General features: G+C 38.7%; 1 protein-coding gene across 2 annotated transcripts in view; it reads right to left on the bottom strand.

Annotated features, from left to right (window-relative positions):
- The window catches only part of LOC149941388 (uncharacterized), a 41627-nt gene that overhangs the window by 5856 nt on the left and 13692 nt on the right, over positions 1 to 22079 (bottom strand). For both annotated transcript variants that reach the window (XM_090178449.1, XM_090178448.1), the window contains exons 2-5: positions 15052 to 15103; positions 2379 to 2575; positions 1245 to 1357; positions 1043 to 1158 (exon numbers count right to left, since the gene is read on the bottom strand). In XM_090178449.1, the coding sequence (XP_090034575.1) occupies positions 1043 to 1158; positions 1245 to 1357; positions 2379 to 2549 (400 nt within the window). In that variant the 5' untranslated portion in view covers positions 2550 to 2575; positions 15052 to 15103. The remainder of the gene's footprint in view (positions 1 to 1042; positions 1159 to 1244; positions 1358 to 2378; positions 2576 to 15051; positions 15104 to 22079) is intronic.

Raw genomic sequence — 22079 nt, 5'->3', positions numbered from 1 at the left:
ATGGCATGTCAAAGCTAGAGTTGTTTTTTCTACGCGTTCTATGATTAATTGATTGCTATTGCTTTTTTCGTCTTCTAAGAAGACGCTTTGCGTTTTGTAATAGCTATTCGTATACTTATCTGAAGAAAATCGAGCAGTTTACGAACTTTTCGCTCTATGTAAACATATTTTGCCTACATTCTAAAGTTGAGCGCCAAGTAGGGCTGTGCGAGTAGTGGTTTTAGGCCATCAGGTCGGTTATCGAGTATCAAATATTTTTTCATCGAGTATTTGGGTCGAGTAATATTGAAGTCGAGTCGAGTAATAGAGTACTTGATTGAGGGGAACTTTCTCTTATTCGAGTCGAGTAACTAAAAAAACCTTGAGTAATATTTTTAACGAGTCCGGTTATCGAGTACTTGATTAGGAGCTGTTATTTTTCAAGTAATTATGAAATTAAATTTAAATAAAGTATAAAGTAATTTTCAATGCTAAAAAATATTCCTTTAATTTAAATGAACCAGTTTCCACAACTTTGTAGGTACCGTTTATTGTCCCCCAAAAAGCGGTAAAAACCCCTCTTTGCACTTTGAAGCAACGAGAATAGAGAAAGCTAATACTCGACGAGTTTAGAGAGCAGCTTATTCGAGTAATCGGATACCCGAATTTGCAATTTTTTGGTACTCGGTATTCTCCAATTGCTTATTTTAGGTCCAGTTCGAGTACTCGACCTCAAAAGGGTAGAGTACTCGACCTCAAAAAGGTAGAGTACTCGACCTCAAAAAGGCTGAGTACTCGACCTCAAAAAGGCTGAGTACTCGGCCTCAAAAAGGCTGAGTACTCGACCTCAAAAAGGCTGAGTACTCGACCTCAAAAAGGTAGAGTACTCGACCTCAAAAAGGCTGAGTACTCGATGATGTTCGAGTACTCGCACAGCCCTAGCGCCAAGCTAAAACGCCAAACTACCTTTACCCGAACACAATATACGATTATACGTGGCATATTTGAAGTTTACACGAATGATACTTAAAAGAGTGGGTTAAAATGAGAAAAAGTCGCTTACTGTCTGGCTTGGATAATTTGGTTCGCAGGGCGTACTGGTGGCCGTAGACCAGCTCCGTCACCCTTTTACCCGACTCGAGTTCCACAAAGTTTAACGACACCCGGGAAAATTCGTTCCTGGAATCAAATCAATTCGGTCGTTTAGAAATTAGAGTCATTCGCGTCTCGGGCGACCCGGTTGCTTCAGCAGTCTCGTGACGTACCTGGCATTTCGGAAGCCAGAATTTCCGCAACTGACCAGATAAAATTTGTCGTCCGACAATTCCAGAGTCTTATGAACTCTTACCGCTATGGCGATTGACCTTTTCTGCGAACCCTACGCGTGGGTAAAAACGTCAACAGTTATCATTACGGACACCAGAAAAACGTAATATACACCGTCAGAGTCGCTAGTTGTAAGAAACCGCTTCAAATGGAGGCTTGTTTACAGTTAGAAGGGTTTTCATTATAACAATTAATAGGCACGCTAAGAGCGTCTATTTCTGGAGAAAAAACACATTTGACTATTTTTAATTTTCGAAAAATTAAATGATGTTAGAAAATATTTGTTATTGCTAAAGGGTTTCCATAATATTTTCAGCTACGAATTCCCTGACTTTCCCTGTTAACGATGACTATATTTTTTAGAATTTTCCTGACCTTTTTATCTTATTTTATAAATTAATGAATTTCTTTCATTTATATTTTAGTATAAATTTTATGTTTCAACTAAACTTATTTATATTTATTGTAAACGTTTGAATTACAATGTTTAAAAATGACCACAGCGTTTTAGTTATCAAATAATAATTATTTAATTTATCACCGAACTATAGTAAAATTACCTTCACAACATTTCCCAACTTTTTACAAATTCTTAAAATTCCCTGACCTTTAAAGACCATTTTTAAAGTCTCCGGCATCTGAAAACTCTGCACTAACAACAACAATAATAAAATAATTGGGGCGCCAATTTGGATTTCTTTAAAATTTTCACCTCCATTTCTTTAATATGGGGCTACAAAATGGACCCATTTCTTTAAGAAATTGGGTGATAATTTTGGCTATTTATTTTAGGGTTAATTTTATTACCGTTTAGGCTGGATTATCTCAGGGCTGTGCGGGGGGGGGGTAAAACCCCAGGGGCCTGACGGGAAAAGGCCCACAAACAAGCGTCTTAGGGGCCAGGGGCTACACGCAACCCCACCCACGAAAAACTCCTGGCTACGCCACTGCCCATTGCCTTGACCTTCGGAAAGGCCCTCGACGACGTAATTGGCCCCGTGGCCTGAAATGTCTTTGCACGGCCCTGGAAGACCTCACTTATAGCTGGCAACGCGTCGGCGTGTAATAATTACCTTGGTGATGATAACCCCGCAGTAGTCGTCATCTTCGCTGTTGGCCAGTAAACTAATTTTGAGAGTGGTGTTGCGGAAGCCATTGCCGTTAGTCAGACAGGCTTCTTTCCTGTGGTCCCTCGAATGGATGACGCCGTTGAACGGCTCCAGGGTACTGACCGATATGGTCATCACTCCTCGCTCGCATCTCGCCGTTACTAATTTCGCGTGGAAAGAAATAAGATAAAAAAAGATTTATTAAAACAACGGGCGTTATTTTCAAACCGCCTGATTTACGAGCGCCGCTTTATATAAAGAAAACAGCATCCTCCACTAATGTCAATCATTTACGAGGTTAATCTCCGTAGTAACGTCAATTGTTTTCAGACAGAAACACGCCGCAAAATATATCATCACGGAAAAGAAAGGATAATTGTACTTTTCAAGGGAACATTTTTGGCAAATAAACGATGGTGTACGTTACAAATTCACGCTTTGAAGAATGATCGTTCTCGGTGAAACGTCTTTTGTTTCGTTTTTTAAGAAGATAATCGAGCCTTTTTTATTGTTATAACAAACCTTCATTGCCCGAATGCTTTGTGAATATATAGAGCTTCCGGCCGAATAAGGCCATTTTAAAAGAAAAGCGAAATTCCAATATGTACGCGTTGTTCATTCAAACTCGGGGATTAATTACTTCCAAAGAAAAGTGGACCATTGAGAAATTCCGTACGAGCTTTCAAAAAAACTACGCGTTTCTATAATTTTATTCGGGCTCAAATACAAGCTTCTTAAAATGACATCGGAATCCTCACTCGGCCAAAATATCAAGTTCTTTCTGGATTATTATAATTGTACACTTTGTATCCGACCGTAAATAACGTACGAATAACCATAAATATTACGATTCGCAAAGTTATCACCGAACAGGGTTGGCAAGTTTTAAACAAAAGGTTTAAAACAAGTGTTTAAAACACGTTTAAAACAAATATTTTAAACAAACACCAATTTGTTTTAAACGTTTTAAACTATGTGTTTTAAACATGTTTTTTATATGGTAAATTTTCATTGTTTTTTGTAAGATTTTCGTTATTCAATATGAGGGAAAAGGTAGAAAAAATCATTCCAAGGCTCTAAGAAAGGTAAATTGTATTTATAACGGGTAGTTTGATTTAAAGATTCTCTGAAAAGAGCGACTGAAAATCCTCGATATGATTTCATAAATTTCCTACCAGTGCAAAAATCCTACGAGCGCATTGAATTTTGTCTTTTTGTTTAACATCTATTTGTGACATTACCTATGCACGTGATAAAAGTAGGGTTGCTGTTTAGTCGGGTTGTGCCGGGTTTTAAGTAACAAGAAACACGGCCGGTCTGGACAGATCGGGCTAAAACCAACTAGGCGGCACTCCAAGATAAAAATCAAGGGATTTCGGTCCCCTTTCTCGATTTTTTAGAAATTTTATGACGTGATGGAAGTTTTAAGATTATAGAGGTACCTAAAATCTTATTTAATGTAACATTGTTTATTTGTGATGATTTATGACTGCAGACGTGCACATTTCAATAAACCAAAACTAAAAACAATGTGTGGATATTTTCCCTTTTCTTAGTTCTATGCGACCAAAAATTTCAGGATGATAACTATTTTAAAAACCCTACTACGGGTTAGGTAGTATTTGCATGGGGCATCGAAAACCCTAAGGTGGTCAATGGTTGGTCAAAAACGCTTAGCGAAATTCTTGGCTCGTTTAAATAAGCGTGTACTCATTGGTTCTTCTCCCTGTAAGTTTATTTATAATACCATAAGTGGCATAATTACCCTAAGTGTGCCAATAGGAGCCTTTCCCACAGAAAATCTTCAATTTGAGCTTGTTCTAAACAGACCAAAGAACCGTAGGACTCGCGAATTCCGTTCAAGTACTCTATATGGTATTTTTAATGCTCGCGCCGCAGACGCCGCTTCGCCAACACATTACGTAAATTTCGTCACTGGAAAAATGACGTCATTTACGTCAATTTCGTTAAACAAGGTATCATGGAAAAATTCATCTTATTGACACACTTAGGGTAATTATGCCACTTATGATAATACGTTTAATGATACGTAATATTTCTTTAAATGAGTTTACTCGTGATTCATAAGTATAATGATTAGTTTAAAACGTGTTTTAAACATAGTTTTTTATTGTTTATTATGTGTTTTTTATTGTTCGCTTTAAAAACAGTTTAAAACAATTAATCTTGTTTAAAACAATAAAAAACATTGTTTTTGTTCTTTTTAAAAAAAACAAGGATTTTGCCAACCCTGTCACCGAAATGATTTTCTAAGCTATTGTTCGATCAATGTTTGGCTCAAAACAGAGCCCCCTAGTGTCTAAATACGTCCAAGGTCGAATATACAACTACCGAGGACGATAATGTACTTCTCAGTTTGGTTGGGGGTCCAAGTCGGAGCCAGGCGAGAGTGTCATGTCGAAAAAAGAATAGGCAGTGTCATACTTATTGTTATTACGTTACTTAGGGTCTGACGAATATTTGGTCTAAATAACAACGGCATTTATACGCAGAGCAGTAATTACGAGAGACATTCGAAAACGTAGCTAACCTCCGCATGAACTCCAATTACGTTATTCGCGTTGGAAGTGAGAGCGATAGGTGGTTTTTTTTTTTCGATTGTCCCAGGACAAAAAGTGTAAACTTTTTACCCTAAGACGTTTTATTCGCCTGTTCTCGGAGTAAAATTTACCCTGTCCCGAATTTTGTTCGCTTGTTCCAGAGCTCTAAGGTTACACTTTTTACTCCTCCTCGAAAGGAGGTGTAGAGGGAGTAATCTAGCTATGTCGTCCGCTTAAATTTCGTTTCACGAAAACATGACGGGAAACTTTTTATAATAACCTTTAACCTTTAACTACTCCCTTCTTACTCCAACTCGTTTTTTTCCTCATGTCAGAATCGAAGTAAAATGACGTCATATGGCTACACTTTTTAACCTGGTCAAAAAACCCAGAACAGGCGAAAAAAAACCACCTATAGTCGCTTCCAAATGAGAGCGCGTGTTCTAGGCCACAACGCGGAGCCGAAAGATAATGTAATGGCCTTTCGCACTGCCTACGTATCAAAAGAAACGCCAACTTGGAAAGGAACTATAACACGAGCGACACTGCGACATATGTCCTATTAAACCCAGAGGAATTATTTCGGGGCTCCCAAAGAAAGATTTTCCCGCCGTTTTCCAATCTCCCATTCGGTCAATCCAAGTGGATCGTGACGTGCCGGGTTGACCCTTCGGCCACTCCTTCCCGTAATACACAATCGACGGCGTGCCGCACGATCTCCCGCGCGGTTTTGCCGCCAATTCCGGTAATCGGATTGTAGCGGAAGTTCACGAAAAGAAGTTTCCAAATGGATTCCAATTTTTAATATATAGGAAAGGAACATTCCCCAACGCGGACGGAGAAGGTCCGGTGGCAGTCATTCGCTTTCTTTAAAAGGCGAGCCGAATTATGTCGTCGCGGGCCCAACCACTGAAATTTCCAAAGTGGGACCGGCGCAGGAGCGGATCCAGGCCATCAAGTAAGGAGGGGCGATCATGGACATTAAAAAGTCGTCTGCTATTTCTTCACAAATTTAGTTGGCAGGTATTAAAGTAGATGGCGCTATCGTTTCTAAGCTCGAAGCCTATATGGAGCGTGAAAATGTAACGTGGAGCTCTCATTTTCGTTTGCTTAAACGAAGTACTTTCTACAACTAGAAAGTCTAGTATACTCTAGTCTCTCTCTAAAATTTGAAAACACGTAAAGAGTAGATTGAAAAGGCAGAACAAGTAACGTGTTTAGCTGACGCTTTAGGCAGTTAGGAAAGTTTTGTTATGTTTTTTCAAGTATTCTAAGGGGGTCGATCGCCTCCATCGCCCCCCTATGGATCCACCCCTGGACCGGCGATGGGCCTTTATCGTACGGGGCCCCAAAAAGCGTGTTTGTGGCTATTTATTTTTCCTTCGGGCCCCCAGTGGTTTTGACCCCCCCCCGTGCCCGCGCCCCCGGTTTCTCGTCTAACCCAGCGGTTCCCAATTTTTCTTTGCAATGGAACCCTAAATTATCCATCTAATTCTGGTGGAACCCCAACTCATTTTTTTACTTATCTTAGAAGACTCTTGACACAAACAAAGATGGCCGCGCTGCGAAATCTAGGAACCCCTGTGACCTTTCCGTGGGTTTTGTCGCGAGAACCCTTTTTCACGGGAATTAAGATCTCCGATTATGACGTCGGTGGCCTCCTAACACGCGAAATCACCTCGTTAAATTGTTCGAACAAAATAGACGGTTTTAAACCACCCCTCTCGAACGTGGAGGCGAAACTAGTAGGAGTCTCGACGTAGATTTATCGCGTGCAATTTAATCTCCCTCGTTCACGATAGGCCATTTCCAGATTTTCATACGGAAAATTACAGCGTTCTGAAGTGGAAAGATCCAGGTTGAAAAAAGTGGAAAACTCCGACCTGGACAAAAGTGAATTTTTCGGCTAATTTGGTCAAAAAGTGACCAGTAATTTTTTTTACTACAAAAGATAGTCAGATTCTGATAAGCCTTTTTTGTTCTTTGGAAAATATTAATACTAACATTGCTCAGTGTAACCTCGGTGTAAAATAAGTAATATTCAAAATAAAATTTAATAAATTAGTTTTATCTTTTTAAATTAAATTTTCCCTTATTAGCCACTTTTTGCCACTGTATTTTTCTCCAAAAAAGTGGCTTTTTAAGAAAGCTAACTGGAAAATTAGTATAAAATTGCTATAATTATACGAAACTTTTCTATCGTAGGCACTACGTAGATAATTATTATTTCCATTTTATATTAATTTAAAATAAAAAAATGGGTGATAAACAACACCCTTATTTCGTTAAATTATTACTGAAAAATTTAGTTTCGCAATTTTTAAACGCGCCCATCGTGTCACTCTTATAAATGTGAAAAACCGAATACGGTGGTTGCGGCCCTCAAATTACAAAAGTTACGAAAAATAGGCCAATGTGTCACCAAAAAAAAACACTTAAAATTTTACCGTTATTATAATAAATACTAATTTTATCCTCGTTTTTCCCGCATGGGAGTGTTTTTGTGGTATAAAAAAAATGGCGAAAAAGAAAAGTTTAATGGCGACGTCACGGTATTTGGCCAATTTGAAGGTGTTCCGTCCAATTCGAGATTGATCCCCATTTCAAAGAATCAATTAAAGGGACACACCACCGTTTGAATTGAACCAGTTTCCAGAATATGATTGGTCGTATCTGCTACCGACGTAGCCCTTAAAATTGCGCGTTTAATTGACAGTTCTCGGAAAGCGCACTTTTTCTATTTTGCCCCTTTTAAAAAAGTTTTCTAGATTAGATTCGTTTCGTTGTCGCGGCCAAACCGTCGCCGTGAACCTCGTGAAACGCTCGCGAAAGGAAACAATGATATGATTTTTCCGTCTTTTGTTACGAATGCAACAATGAACCGCTTTTCTAGTCGAAAACCGCGAAACACGCGCTCCGAATTACAAACGAAAGAAATAAATAAGGCAAGGTTTGCGAACGAGTTTTTCGCTACTCCGAGATAGAACACTTTTGATATCATTAACGCTGTACTCGCCATGGCTGCTAAGATGCCGGACAGTTTCATTTAGAAATTGCGCCCCATATTCCAATCATTTTAGGGCTTTCGCTTTCAAAAAACTTTTAAATTAACCCCCCCCCCCCCGGGGAAAGACTATAATCCATTACATTTTTGATTACGCTCAGGGTTGTTGACTTACACGATTTCGTATAAAACAAATCGATTAACATTTTATGCCACTTTTTCCTGGGGAAATATATTGATAATTTGAGCGCGTTGGTATTGTAAAATTTAAATTAATCAAAATTATATTTAATTAGTATTTTTCAATTATTTTTCTCTGAATTGGCATTGCTACAGCAACCATTTACCATTTTTGTACATTTTCACGAATCGAAGATGTTTTAAATCGGAGATATTTAAAGAAAACCTTTAATTTAAATGAAAATGATTTAGATCAGACAACCCTGTATATAACCACGTATTACGGTCTTAGTAGGCCAAACCGTGTATTAAAGAATTAAATTTCTTTTATTTAAAAAAAATTGTCCAAGAGGAAAAGTTTGAATGATATAGATTTCGTTGGGTCAAGAGCGTTCTAATCAACCCTTTCCTCACACCTCAAACCGCGAGTCTCTTCACAGCCTCTCAATAAACAATCGAAATGGCAAACTTCCTTTAAGCCGATGAAAAAACGCGCGTGGGACTGTGACCAAAGATAATCTCCCTTTTTTGCGTAAGAAATTTTACGTAATTCGCGATAAAATCCCCTCGAAACTGACACGCTGGTCCAGAGAACGAAGGAATGCGCAAACTTTACGGGCACCCCCGCTTTGCAGGCAACCGCACGCGTTCCCAAAGGAGGAAACAAACGCGTGGAAATGACGAAAGTAGGCCAAAAGTACCCCGAGAGAGAAAGATCGAGGGCCCCTCTTACAATGTTTAATCGTACAATAATATTCTTTAATTGTACATTATATTTGGCGGGCATTCACGACTCGAGACTGATTATCTCTTCGCGTTCATTTTCGTTCTTATTTATCGTCTTATTTACTCCGTCCTAAGACGGACAGAAATCCACGTTTACGAGAAGAAAATGAAACTTTTTCGGTTTTATTATTTTTGAGAGAAAAAGAAATTTGGTGACCCAAATTTTTGGGGAAAACTAGTTGCGATTTTATAAAACACGTTTCGGGCCTTCCTTACGAGACAAAAATCGACCAGTTTTATTAGGAGTTTTCGCGTATTCGATTCAAGGCCTTCTCAACTTCATCGCGTTCTGGGGGGTAAAATTTCCCTTTTAGTAAATTATTCTTTTGAAACAATATGACATTTTCTTTTCGTTTCTATCTTCAGGAATTTGGGTGGTTGGAATTTCTCTACGTATATGGTTCTACACCCATTCCGTTACTGTCATTTTCTAGTAAATAATTGCGTTCATGTCCCTGGTACCGTACACGCCTACATTACGCTTGTTTGTTTAATTATAATGATCGCGCCGTATTATTTAAATCAGAATTAAATTGGGTTGCTTTTATTTTCGTTCCACAAAACATATTGGGGTTTTTTTAAATTAAGTCTCCACTAACACGGTTCATACAATATTTCAAAAATCATTTTCCCTGATATTTCCAGGTTTTCCAGAGTAGTTTTGAATATTTTCCAGGTGTAGTTTTTAAAACAATAGGGGTCTCTAAAATGTTAAAAGCATTACTGTTACACTTTCTAATATAATATAGTCAAGATTGAACGTATGAATTCAATACTATGTAATAATTTCAGTAATACTAAAACAAATTGCGCATAATTTGGAGTTCTCGTAATTATTTTCCCTGATTTTTCAGGATAATTTTCATTTTCCCTGATATTTCCCTGACTTTTTTGCTTTAAATAAATTTCACTGATATTTCCTGGTTTTCACTGATTTCCATGTTTGTATGAACACTGACTATGCTTCGCCCGTTTGAACGTGAACTAGGCTTAGAGTGTAACATTAATCTAAACTAAATTGTAAATCCTTACGCGTATGTAAAATAAAACAATTTTTTTTAATATTAAAAGTACTACAATTAATAGTACCATAATTCTAGAATGTTATTCCGTACATTTGTCTCTTTGACAAATACTTTACTAATCCCGGATAAAACTAATTATAAATTTATGATAGTACTTTAGTAATCACGTACTAATTACGGAACTTTTTTATTTTTACAATAACGTTTATAAACGGGTGTAAGAATTCTTCCACATCTCAATAGGCCTTTCTATAAATTAACGTGGCCTTCTTGTTTACTGTTTTTTTCTAACTTCTACAATGCTTCCCAATCTCTCCCACTAAAGAGAGCGAATGAATTCGTCCATAGGTTTGACTGCACAATTTGAAGAACAAATTGGGCAGTCGTAGCGAATTTATGGAAAGGCCTATTTAGCTAACAAAGTTTAACCGTGAGAATGAAGTTTAATATCGTAATTTGGTTTCGCAAAGAATGCTTCAATTAATTTTATCCCGAGAAACGGCTTTTAGCCAAGGTTGTTAAAACGTAAATGGCCGGTACTATAAATACGGGGTTCATTTCGTCGTATACATCGGCGGGAGTGTAGGCTGGCACCGAGTTGGTCGCGCTTTTCGGGTAAATCAAGGTTGCCGAGATGATTATCATTATACACCGGACACTCTCTGATCGCCCGATACCGGTTCACCCTCTTCCTCACTTACTTAATTGGAGACAAGTATTTATATTTCCCAAGCAAAGACATCGTTATTTAAATACTCCCCGAGCGCGCACCTCGCTTCCGCGGTGTCTGTTTAAGTTACAAATATATCATGTACCTCTTACGAGAGAAGTACTTATAGGCCGTATAAGCAAATGGGAGCGATTTTATCACGACTCATGGACAATGTTAAAATGACATTACGTACAGATATTTACTTATTTCTAAGGCATAGTTCCCTTAGAAAGTCGTTATATGACGTATTACGAAAAGTATTTAGAAAAATCAGCTAATATTATTAGCAATATAGGGAAACGGATACTTTTCTGAAAGTGACGTATTATATACTTCTGGTATAAGCAGCGCCTAGGACGCTTTCCGTTATTGGTCGGCGCGTCACGTTGGTGAACTTTTGGTTTCACCTTGCGCCGGCAGTTAGGAGAGGTTAAACCGGTAGAGATCCGTGTCATTTCCCGGTTTGCGGAGGGGCTCCTCTAGCCGGGAACATCGGCTTTTCTCCTCCGTTTAATTGATTTTTTCGTTAATTACCGCGAATTCCTTTCTTCACGATAATTAGACAACACCTGTTTTCGTTGTCATTAAACCCGTATCAACTGATTGCCCTTCTAAAGGCGAAAATGCGATTCAGGGGCAGGGTAATCAGCGCGTGGTCGTCGTGGAAAGGAACTCGCGGCCAGTGGCGTAGCTAAGACACCCTGGGTCCCCCCGCGAAACTCTTCACGGGGTTTATTCGGTATCTACGAGCGGCAGGGCCAGACTTAGAGATCCTGGGCCCATAGGCAGATAAGGAGTCTGGGCCCCCTTTTCACGCGCTGCATTTACTCTTATCCCTGGAACTAGGCTGTGCCAGAATTTCCCTGATTCAGCGTAGAAGTCTGAGCTCTACGGTTATATTACCAAATAAAAGCTCTTAACTATCGTCGACTAAATACGCGATAATTATGCAACATTGCGATTTAAGGCTGCGTCCGTAAACTGCCAGGCAGATATTTGGTAATTTTAAAACAAAATCTTCTACCTAGGAATTTCTCCAATATAGATTACGATTGATATTATAGTTTTATGCCTTCGAATACAGTAATTACGGTTACTGGAGGGCCCCTTCCAAGGATGGGCCCCTAGGCCACGGCCTAGGTTGGCCTAAGCGGAAATACGACACTGACGAGCGGATATCTAGCATATTATTTGATAGGAATTTAGGGGGCCCCTGTTGCCCTCCTGCATTGCGGGGGCTTTATTTACGCCACTGCTCGCGGCTGCGCTTTCCCTTCCGGTTGATATTCCGCGCCACGCGTTTGATCCTTACAGCGGTATGCCAAAAACTCCAGATGAAAATGAACTTCTACTTAATAATGATTGCCACATTTTTTTTATTTCAACGATAAATTATTTTGTACCAGAAGTTTATCCTTTAAGGAGGAAATAAGTTGTTTTGTGTTTCTGGGGGAAAATAAGAGATGGCGCTGAAACACGTCTCTTGCTGGTGTTGTCAAAAAAATCATTAGGTGGTTTTCTTTCGCCTGTTTTGGGTTTTTGAGCAGGTTAAAAAGTGTAGTCATATGACGTCATTTTTCTTCAATTCTGTCTTGACGAAAGAAACGAGTTGGAGTAAGAAGGGAGTAGTTAATGGTTAAAGGTTATTTACAAAAAGCTTGCCTCGTGTGAAGAGGTCTAAACCGTGGCGTAACGAATTGACGTGGGGCCCAGGGTTGAACGCGAAAAAGGGGCCCCCACCCTAAAAAACTACCCATAAGGGTCAAATTAAACAAGTTAAGTTTATTACTTAATTCTAAACGATTCAGATTTTAGGTAATTTGTTTAAAATTATTACTACACAAAGCATTGAAAGAACTAAGATATTTCGAAAAATTTTTGCCACTGGCAGTGATTCGCCAATTTCCCACCCGGGCCACCCCTTCTTGTACGCGATCGCGATGGGGCCCCCAAAAGGTCGGGAGCCAAGGGAAACCTGTCTGGCAAACCCCGTGTACGGTACGCCACTGGGTCTAAACGAGTCATGTTTGCGTTTATGCAGACGACAAAGCTAGATTACTCCCTCTACACCTCCTTTCGAGGAGGAGTAAAAAGTGTAGCCTTAGAGCTCTGGAACAAGCGAACAAAATTCGGGACAGGGTAAATCTTACTCCGAGAACAGGCGAATAAAACGTTTTAGGGTAAAACTTTTACACTTTTTGCCCTCGGACAGGCGAAAAAAAAACCACCTAATGTACTGTTAAAGTTGACAGCAGCGCGCGCGCGTTTAAAAAACTTATTCGCGCTGAAATATTAGCTCGCGGAATAAAACGATATATACTTTAGCGCGTTACATTTGAATTTTGCAATTTTTTAAGAAAGTAGCGACTTCACGCGTCAGTTAGGATAATTACTGAAAAATACGGTTTTAATTGAATATAAAATGAGTTCCTTGGGCTAGCGGTGTCATTTTCAATCGTAAACTAGATTTATGTCAAACCTATGGAGAGCAGTTTTAATTTTAAAAATTGGTCGCCAATTTCCAAATACTATAGTTTGTAAAATATTTAAAATAAAAATTAAAAATAAGTTCGAATATAAATCTTCAATCATTGACTAGTTAAGGTTTCTAACAAGATTATGCAAAAAACCGAGGTTTAATATCTTTATTAATGTAGAATTAGGGAGTGTCGTAACTTGGATTAATAATAGTCCTATTATTAATCCAAGGTCGTAACAACGTCTTATTTCTAGAGTTATTGCTGACTTCCCCCTTAATAGAAAAGTATCCGCGTAAAACTTGTACCTTCGCAGGCTTAGGGCGGTTCCGAATGGGTGTGAATCATGGCTCAAAATGTACCTCGCTGGACGATGTGAAGCTATTTAAATATTAATAATTCATATGATTTTTCTCTATAATTGCTTTAGGAAATCACTATATTAGCGCGTAAGGAACGTAATATATTTTACTCTGAAATGAGCGGGAGCCCGCGAAGGTACGTGTTTCGAGCGAATAGCATTAGTGCCTCAGTTGTATTTTGGTACAATACCAATACGCAACCCCTCCTAGCTAAGCATTAGAAATTGAACGTAAGTTACGTAATATATTACAGTGTTAAGGTTTCCCCTTTTTTTCTGTCAATTTATAACGTTAGATTAAACTTTAATAACCATTATGATAAAAAGTTGATGTACATAATTCAATTTAAGTTTTTGAGAAAGTTTGCAAACTTAACAGTTTTAAAATAAAATATTAACATTTCTATGGAATTCATTGTAAGTTGTAGCGATTTTTAAATTTATGGTTAAATTCTTATAAAATTTAGGTCCTCGAGATTCTGGGTACCTTTGTGTCGTTGACTTTTTACACAAGGGTACTCTTACATTTTGGGCGGTGTTAAATAATGAAGGGCTCGCCACCACCCTCGCGTTGCAACTCGGCCACCTGAGTTAATGGCTTTAAAAGTCGCTCGATGACTTAGGCCTAAGGTAGTGCCTAGCTGATTATTATTATCTAGTGAGTATTATATAAGCACTATTTTTATGACCACCACTTCTGAACATGTTAGTTTTAAAGAAGTTTAACAACATTTTGATATTTATAATAATCCTAAATGAAAAACCTTCGTACCGCTGACAGTCCGGATATTTTCCGATTGAGACGATGCTAAAAATATCAGACTTTCCGATCCGTTTTTGGGAACGTAACCCGGGCATTCTTTGCTAAATAGGTCAAATAGGGCTAACAACTCGCGAAAACACAATGCCAGAAAAGGTACATAGTTGTAGACAAATTTAACAAATCTCCACCTAAACTTATCAATTATAAATTCGCAACGCTCGTCAAAGCCGGAGAGTTTCTTTTTTAATTAAGCGTTTAATTTCCACAATGAAGACGGCGCTGGTGTATTCAATGAGCCCTTCGCGAATAAGGAACAAAGGCCTAATTGGCCACCCCCATTTCGGGATTAATTAGATTACAAAACGCGCGACGCCTGTCACTGAAGTTACAGAACCACGAGTGAACGTCTTTTAGCCGCGTCGACTCTTCCAGTTAGATGTCGCGGGGATAATGCGGGATTACAATCAAATACGTACTTGAAACGACCGACTTATCTTTTCTCTCAGTCTTGACCCATTTCGGAGCGATATTGAGAAGCCGCTAACCGGAGAGTTTCGGAGACGCGAGTTACGCGTCGAGCCTAGCTCCGAGCGTACCGCCAGATGGTTGCGCAACGCTGATTGAAATTTAAGGGTTATATTTTTTCCTTGGTAAGGAGCGGCACCCAAATTTCGTTATCTCCCTCTCCACGAAGCGTCTTTACCCCCCGGCTGAGCTGCACCCTGACATACGTAATGACGCTATTCGAAGAAAGGATCAAAGACTCACCCGAAGGCGCGAAGTCGGAGGCCTCGTTCTGTTGCTGCTGCTGACCGTCACACTGAAAAATACCAAACAAAGACGCCATTAATATACGCCACTGATAGCCAAAGATTATATTTTTAAGGTTAGCTCGTTTTCATTTATCACGAGCAAATAATATATCTGTTACGAGATAAGTATTAATCGTCTTGTACCGATTAATGAAGAGATAAACGCTTAAACGTTATTCGCTCGAAACACGTACCTTCGCGGGCTGTCATCTAGGAGCCACAAACACACCCCGCACAATGAGAGCGCTCATTTTCGTGCGTACATTTCTCATTGGCTTTAGCGCCTGCCACCCTCGGAAGGGGAAAGTTCAGAATATGTCCGCCCCCCCCCCCCCCCCCGCCCTTGAAACGCTTTGAGAAAAGACGCGCCCAATTAAGGCAAGGCGCGTTCTCCTCGCGTTTGTCGCTGCTAGCCGCCATTGATTTTTCAAAACACGTTTCAAGGCCAAGATAGATATACTACTTTCCTAAGATATCATAAACTTGAACGTATCATTGAATAACTTCGATGCCCAAAAAAAGGAATGCATAAAAACAAACATATTGAAGCCAATATTGGAATAAATCTTCTACCAGCGACATCCGTTCAAATAAACATTTACTATAGCGCTACCAATCGTGTAATGGTGAAACTAAATGGGTGGTAAAATTAAGAGAATAACAAAAAAAAACATTAATTAGAGCGACTATAGGCTGCCTTAATATCCGTCAACTATTTATGTTAAGAAGTAGCGGACAACTTTGGAATTTCAATGTTTTTCGGTGGAACTTGGGGCTATTGCGCAGAGAGAATTTTGAACGAGCAGACAGCTTTCATATATTCAATTTAAAACTCGGTAGGCGGCGATACTTAGGACCAAAATTTAAGCTACGCACGAAACCTATTACGCTCTGAACATTTTATCAGTGACCTTTAAATTTTAGACGCGATCTAATCGAACAGAAACGAAACAAGGCCGTCGCAACCAGCGCAGTCTGACCCTTTTTCGAATCACGCCCACTTATTTACATAATTTGAAAATTCGGGGATGACCTCTCGGGTTGATGAACTCCCGCTTCTATTCGCTATTTCTTCCGTAACTATAGCAACTCGAATGTTAATCCCCCATCTTGCCGATACTTTTTGTACAATGTTTAACAATATTTTATTTAATTTCTTAAAGGGCGACACCGGCGTTCCAATTTTACTAGTTTCCCGCGGGAGACATGAACTCCTGGAATATTGAATATTTCAAACGCTATTGCGTCCCTTTAGTTCAAATTTAATTATCCTTAGTTTTAGTTCAAAATAAGTTCGTGTGAACGACGTTCGGGCGAAACGTATCGGATTTTCAAAAAAAAAATACAAATTTTCTTCGTTACGTTTCTTTCCAATATCTGGAGAAAAATTGATCAAAAACCGTTTCAACCCGTTAAATTGTACGTCTGACGATGGGTCAAATTATTCTACTTTGGAAAGGTATTATTTCTCACTCAGTAGTAAACATTTCAAATCTGTTATCTTCTGTTATTTGGAATTAGGGTTGGCACTTTTTTGATTTTTTTAATAAAAATCAAATTAATTAATTTTATTGAATTTATTGATTTTTATACAATTTATGGCTGTTGAATTAAATTAAAACTTAATTAACATTAATTACTATTTATTATTTTACTTTTCTCAGATTTTCTATGCATTTTAATTATTTAAGAACCTATTTTTTGCCAATTTTTATTCCCCCATGAAAATACATTGTGCGATTTAAATCAACGATTTTTTTAAAAATCATCCGATTTAAATCTTGATTTTAATTACGATTTAAATAAATTTGATTTAAATCAGTCAACCCTATTCGGAATATGCGTTTAAGAAACTCCATCGCCGACCCCGACTAAAATACCACTGTCCGATTCCTATCACTTTATCTACGGTAAAAAAAATGTATAGATGGCAAATTCGGCTTGAAGGCTGGAATTTCTTTTTAAAAAGCCGTACTAACAAATTGAACGATGACATATCGCGGAGCGTCACAAAAGTCTAGTAACCGTTACCACTAATTATAATCGAATTACATTTCGCCGCAAAAACCAAGGCGAGGTACTAGTTAGCGAAGGGATTATTTATAACTGAAGAAAGGGAACGAAACGGGGGTCGTTCTCTTTGAAATGGAAATTAAAATAATTCAATCGTAAATAGTCGTGGAAAAAACACTCGGAACAATGGCACAATTAAAAATCCATAAAGATCGTAATCCGAGCCGGCCGAAATAATCAAAGAAGCAAATCCGTTGACGAGACTATATTTAGAACGCGCGATGCCGTATCATCTCGCCTATCAACCGCTCAATCTAACCATGAATAATTTAAAGAACGAAACCCCTTTGATTCGGAATGCGCGTCTCATTTCGTCTACAAAAACCGCGCGAATAAGGCGCAATTTGGTTGGCCCGCTCGTGATGCCCGTTCTGATAAATGCCTCCAGCCCTCCTCCCTCTTTTGATTCAAGTCCTCTTTCGGAGATCATTTTTTAGAGGTACGAGAACCCGCTTTGGGTACTAGCGGAAGTACATAATCATAAGTACCCATCTCATTCCATGCCGCTAATGCTCTTCTTTCGCAGCGTGACTCAATACGCGTTTCGGAAGATAACATTTCGCGGAGGAGAGAGTTCCTAAGCCTATTACAAAATATTTTTTTAAATAAATTAATAACATTAATCAGCACCACCTTTGGGCCGAGTCATCGAGCGATTTTTAAAGCCATTCATTCGAGTTATATCGCGCGGGAGGGTGGTGACAAGCCCTTCAAGTTTTATGGAAAGGGGAAACGGTAGAACTCGAGGGAAAACCCTTTAACCAGTGGGGAGAAAACGCGCAAACTCAAAGAGTTCTTCACCCAGTGCCACAAGCTGGAATCGAACCCGGCTCCTCTTGCCGCGAGGCGTAAGTGCTACCCACTCCGCCACCCCATCAGTGCCGCGATATCCTATACATAAGGCTGACTAGGCTGAAGGCTAGGAGCCCATGCAACACAAGGGGGAGGGGGTGTTGCGGGGATAAGGGCCCTGCCATGGGTTAATGCGGCACTACATTTTAAAATCCGGGGTGAACCTTTTATCCCAAAATATGAATGAAAAATAAATTGAGTTTACTAAACCTGGTTTTATAAAAGTATCTGAAAATTGTATTCGGTCGCGAAATTGTTCTTTTGTACATCGGGTAGGCGAACTAATACACGTGCTAAATATTCGCCCGTGCTGCGTTGAACGCCTCCGCTGGCTGCTGGGAAAACTGCCTAGATGGAGACTTATCTCGTAAGAGGATATTATAAACGTCTGGTAGTACGCGAGCGCTCCGTAGAATGAGTAAAGTTGTTTAATTTCGATGTGGTGACGAAAGTGGAGGTTACTAGCCCCGTTTTTATAAACATTTCAATTTTAAAGTTACGGCGCTTACAATTTTCTTTCAACGAACACACTGATCGGCTTGACGAATTTTGTCTTCTTACAACGCGAGGTATTGATTAAACAGCAGAGTTATCGACCTAAGCCAAATTTAATTCGTACCGAAACTTTTATATAATAAGAACGAAAACTTTCTAACTTCATTTTTCTCTCACTCGCTCGAGAGCTCGACTCACTCACTCTGTTACTATTATACGAAAGTTTTCATATTATTAAAGAAAGTTTTCGCTCCTATTAATGTTTTCGAGTCTATTCCATACATGTTTTTGTTTTCTATTCCATACATGTTTTTGTTTTCTATTCCATAAATGTTTTTGTTTTCTATTCCATAAATGTTTTTGTTTTCTGTTCCATAAATGTTTTTGTTTTCTATTCCATAAATGTTTTTGTTTTCTATTCCATAAATGTTTTTGTTTTCTATTCCATAAATGTTTTTGTTTTCTATTCCATAAATGTTTTTGTTTTCTATTCCATAAATGTTTTTGTTTTCTATTCCATAAATGTTTTTGTTTTCTATTCCATAAATGTTTTTGTTTTCTATTCCATAAATGTTTTTGTTTTCTATTCCATAAATGTTTTTGTTTTCTATTCCATAGATGTTTTTGTTTTCTATTCCATAGATGTTTTTGTTTTCTATTCCATAGATGTTTCTGTTTTCTATTCCATAAACGTTTTCGTTTCTATTCTATGTTATTGATTATATATAGTTTTCCTGTGTGTCGCCTCATACGTAACAGTTAACGTTGATTATTTATTACATTGGCAAGAGTTTCGAACGCTTCTCGACGCGTTACGTCTCGTTAACAGCGATCTATTTACCTCATTCTACGACTGGAAACAAAATATAGTAAGACCAAAATGTGATAATCTAATATTAGTCGTTTATTTCCGTCATCTTGCGAAGACTCACTTCCTCTACGTCCCACTCTCCCTAATGACGTCACAAGATGAGGGCAACAAAATATTCGCCCCTGACATAACGAATCGATTTATTCAGTTCGCTTCGGATCATGACACGGGTCCGTATATTTAATATACTCAGAAGTTTATATCATAACACTTATGAGAGAAGTATCCATCCAAATATTACCTCCAAAACTGGGCGAGATTTACCACGTGTATTTCTCCTTCTAACGATATCAATTCAAATGTACAAATGATATTTTTGGATAAATACTTATATCAAAACCATATTTGATCCATGTCATAGTTTTAGAAAGTATTTTGGCTTTTACTATTTTTTTAGAAGGAACGTATTTCAGACATATAATATTAACAGGATAGTGGGGTGGCTGAGTGGTTAGCAATTTAGCCTCGCAGCAAGAGGAGCCGGGTTCGATCCCAGCTAGTGGCACTGGGTGAAAATCCGGAACCACTCCTTCTGCGTAGAGTTTGTAAGTTCTCTCCCCACTGGTTAAAGGGGTTTTCCACCGAGATCTTCGGTTTCCCCTTCCCATAAAAACTTGCTGAGGTTAACGGTAAGAATTAGTGTAGGGAGCTGTTGGCTCGCGTGGCACGAAGGGCTTGCCACCACCCTCCTACGCATTGTAACCCGGCCACCTGTTACTTGATCACGCATTGCTTATGTGGTCGAAGGTGGTGCCTTGGGTATTAGCTCGAAAAAAAAAAGTTAGATGAAAACTTACTTCTCCCGTGAGATATATATTATCTACTTCTGATATAGCGAAGTTTATTCGCTTCCGGACGGAACATTTCGTTTCATTTTAAATAAATTTTATTGGAAAGTCGCTTTTTATCTTAGTTGCTATCTGGAGAAATCTCTCAGTAATAACGGAAGTGTGATTTTATTGCCAGTACAGTCGGTTAAAAAAATCTGAATTTTTTTATCTCCGAGTCGTACGATTTATTACCGACTTACGCGTACTGGTTTTCAATTTAAATCTTCCGCTAACTTTCTTTAGCCTTATTAGTCTCCCCAAATCGAGTTTTCTTCCCCAATTTTCAGTTTTAAAAGTGGGACTACTATTTCGAGGATTCTTTAAATGAAAAAGCTCCTTCGCTCAAAGAAGGAATTTTTTTCCGTTAATTTTTGGTCCGGAGAGAAACGTTTAATAAGCATTTGCGCCACTTTCTCGCGCCTGCCGATGATCAATTCGTATTTTCTATTTCTTTTTGGGCAACATTTCCCGACAATAATGACTCCCAAAACGAGTCCCGCAGACCGAAGTTTGCGAAACCTTTGACGTTCTTCGTTTAAAACCATTGTCGCTGCTTCGAGTTATTCAAATCCTCGGTCAGAGGGCTGTAAAAGGGGTAAGACGAATTAGGTGTTTGTGCGAGTACCACCTTCGCAAACTTTACCGCCTCGCCGCCTTCCATCCGGAAGCGCCCACTCAGTTTCGGGGGAATCGAGTGGTATGACCTTCGACGACTCAAACTAGACTGGGCTCCCACACGCTTTTCTATATTATTTGACTATAAACACGCGATAATTCCAAATGATAAAACCCGAGGTATAGCTTTCAGTATTTCGCCCCGGTCATTATAATTTCGCTGTTGAGGTGTTGCGGAATTATTATTTATCTGCCCCGTAGGCTCGCCATTTCTCAGAAACGTTTTACCATAAGTAACGTAATATATAAGTATGGCACTTTCTATTCTTCCGACGCCGATTTGTTTTATTGGTTGTCTGTTTCGCCATTCTCCGCGTGCTTTTATTAGTCTTTGGGATAAATGGTTAATTTCAAGGATCAGCCAAGAGTTATTGAAAATTAAAACAGTAAAATTAACTTTTACTTGGCCAAATATTATTGAATCGGAACGTGAACTTAATTCATGAACACTAGCTTCGTTTCTGCGGGTAATTATTTTCGAATCTGAATCCTTAAGGCGTTTTCAATCGTATTTATCGCCATCACATTCGCCTCTCAACGAAGAGAGTATAAGACGTGAAACGTAGCGCAATCACTTCGTAACAGCCTATCATTCGCAGAAATGGCTCAGCGTCATACTTACGTATATTACGTCACTTATGGCCATACCTAAAAACAGCCGAAATGCGATTGAAATTAATTAAGAAGCGGATAACGTCTTATTGGGGACCATTTGGTGACGAAGATGTACTCGTTATTTTAGTTCAACGTTTTAAAATTAGAAGGGAAAATTTGTTCGACCCCTTTGGCGGATCTTCCTTTCGGTAATAGTAGATTATAAAATGAACAGATACGACTTAATAGCGCGAGTTTCAGTCTCGAATGCCCGGAGGTATTTAAAGGGAGTAGAACCCTCCTTGTTTGGTAGGGTGCGCCATAGCTTCTCTCTTTTCTCGCTCGTGGCGCTAGTCTAGAACGATAGTAGAAACCCCCAATTCTTCTATTAGAATAAGCGTGCCCGCCCTGAAAAGGTTTTCTGACTAGAAACCTTCATTGTTTCATATTTAGTGTTAATTTTTTAAATGCACCGTTAATTTACATATAAACAACAATATCAGAGCTATAAATTAATTATTATCATTATAGTTTGGATTTGTATTCAAATATAATTTCTTCATAATGAGGTACGTGGTTTTAGATTCACGAAAC

This window comes from Leiobunum rupestre, chromosome 6 (assembly GCF_980474605.1).
Source record: "Leiobunum rupestre chromosome 6, qqLeiRupe1.1.hap1, whole genome shotgun sequence".
NCBI classification, from domain to species: Eukaryota; Metazoa; Arthropoda; class Arachnida; order Opiliones; family Sclerosomatidae; genus Leiobunum; species Leiobunum rupestre.
This window is presented reverse-complemented; position numbering and strand designations above follow the sequence as displayed.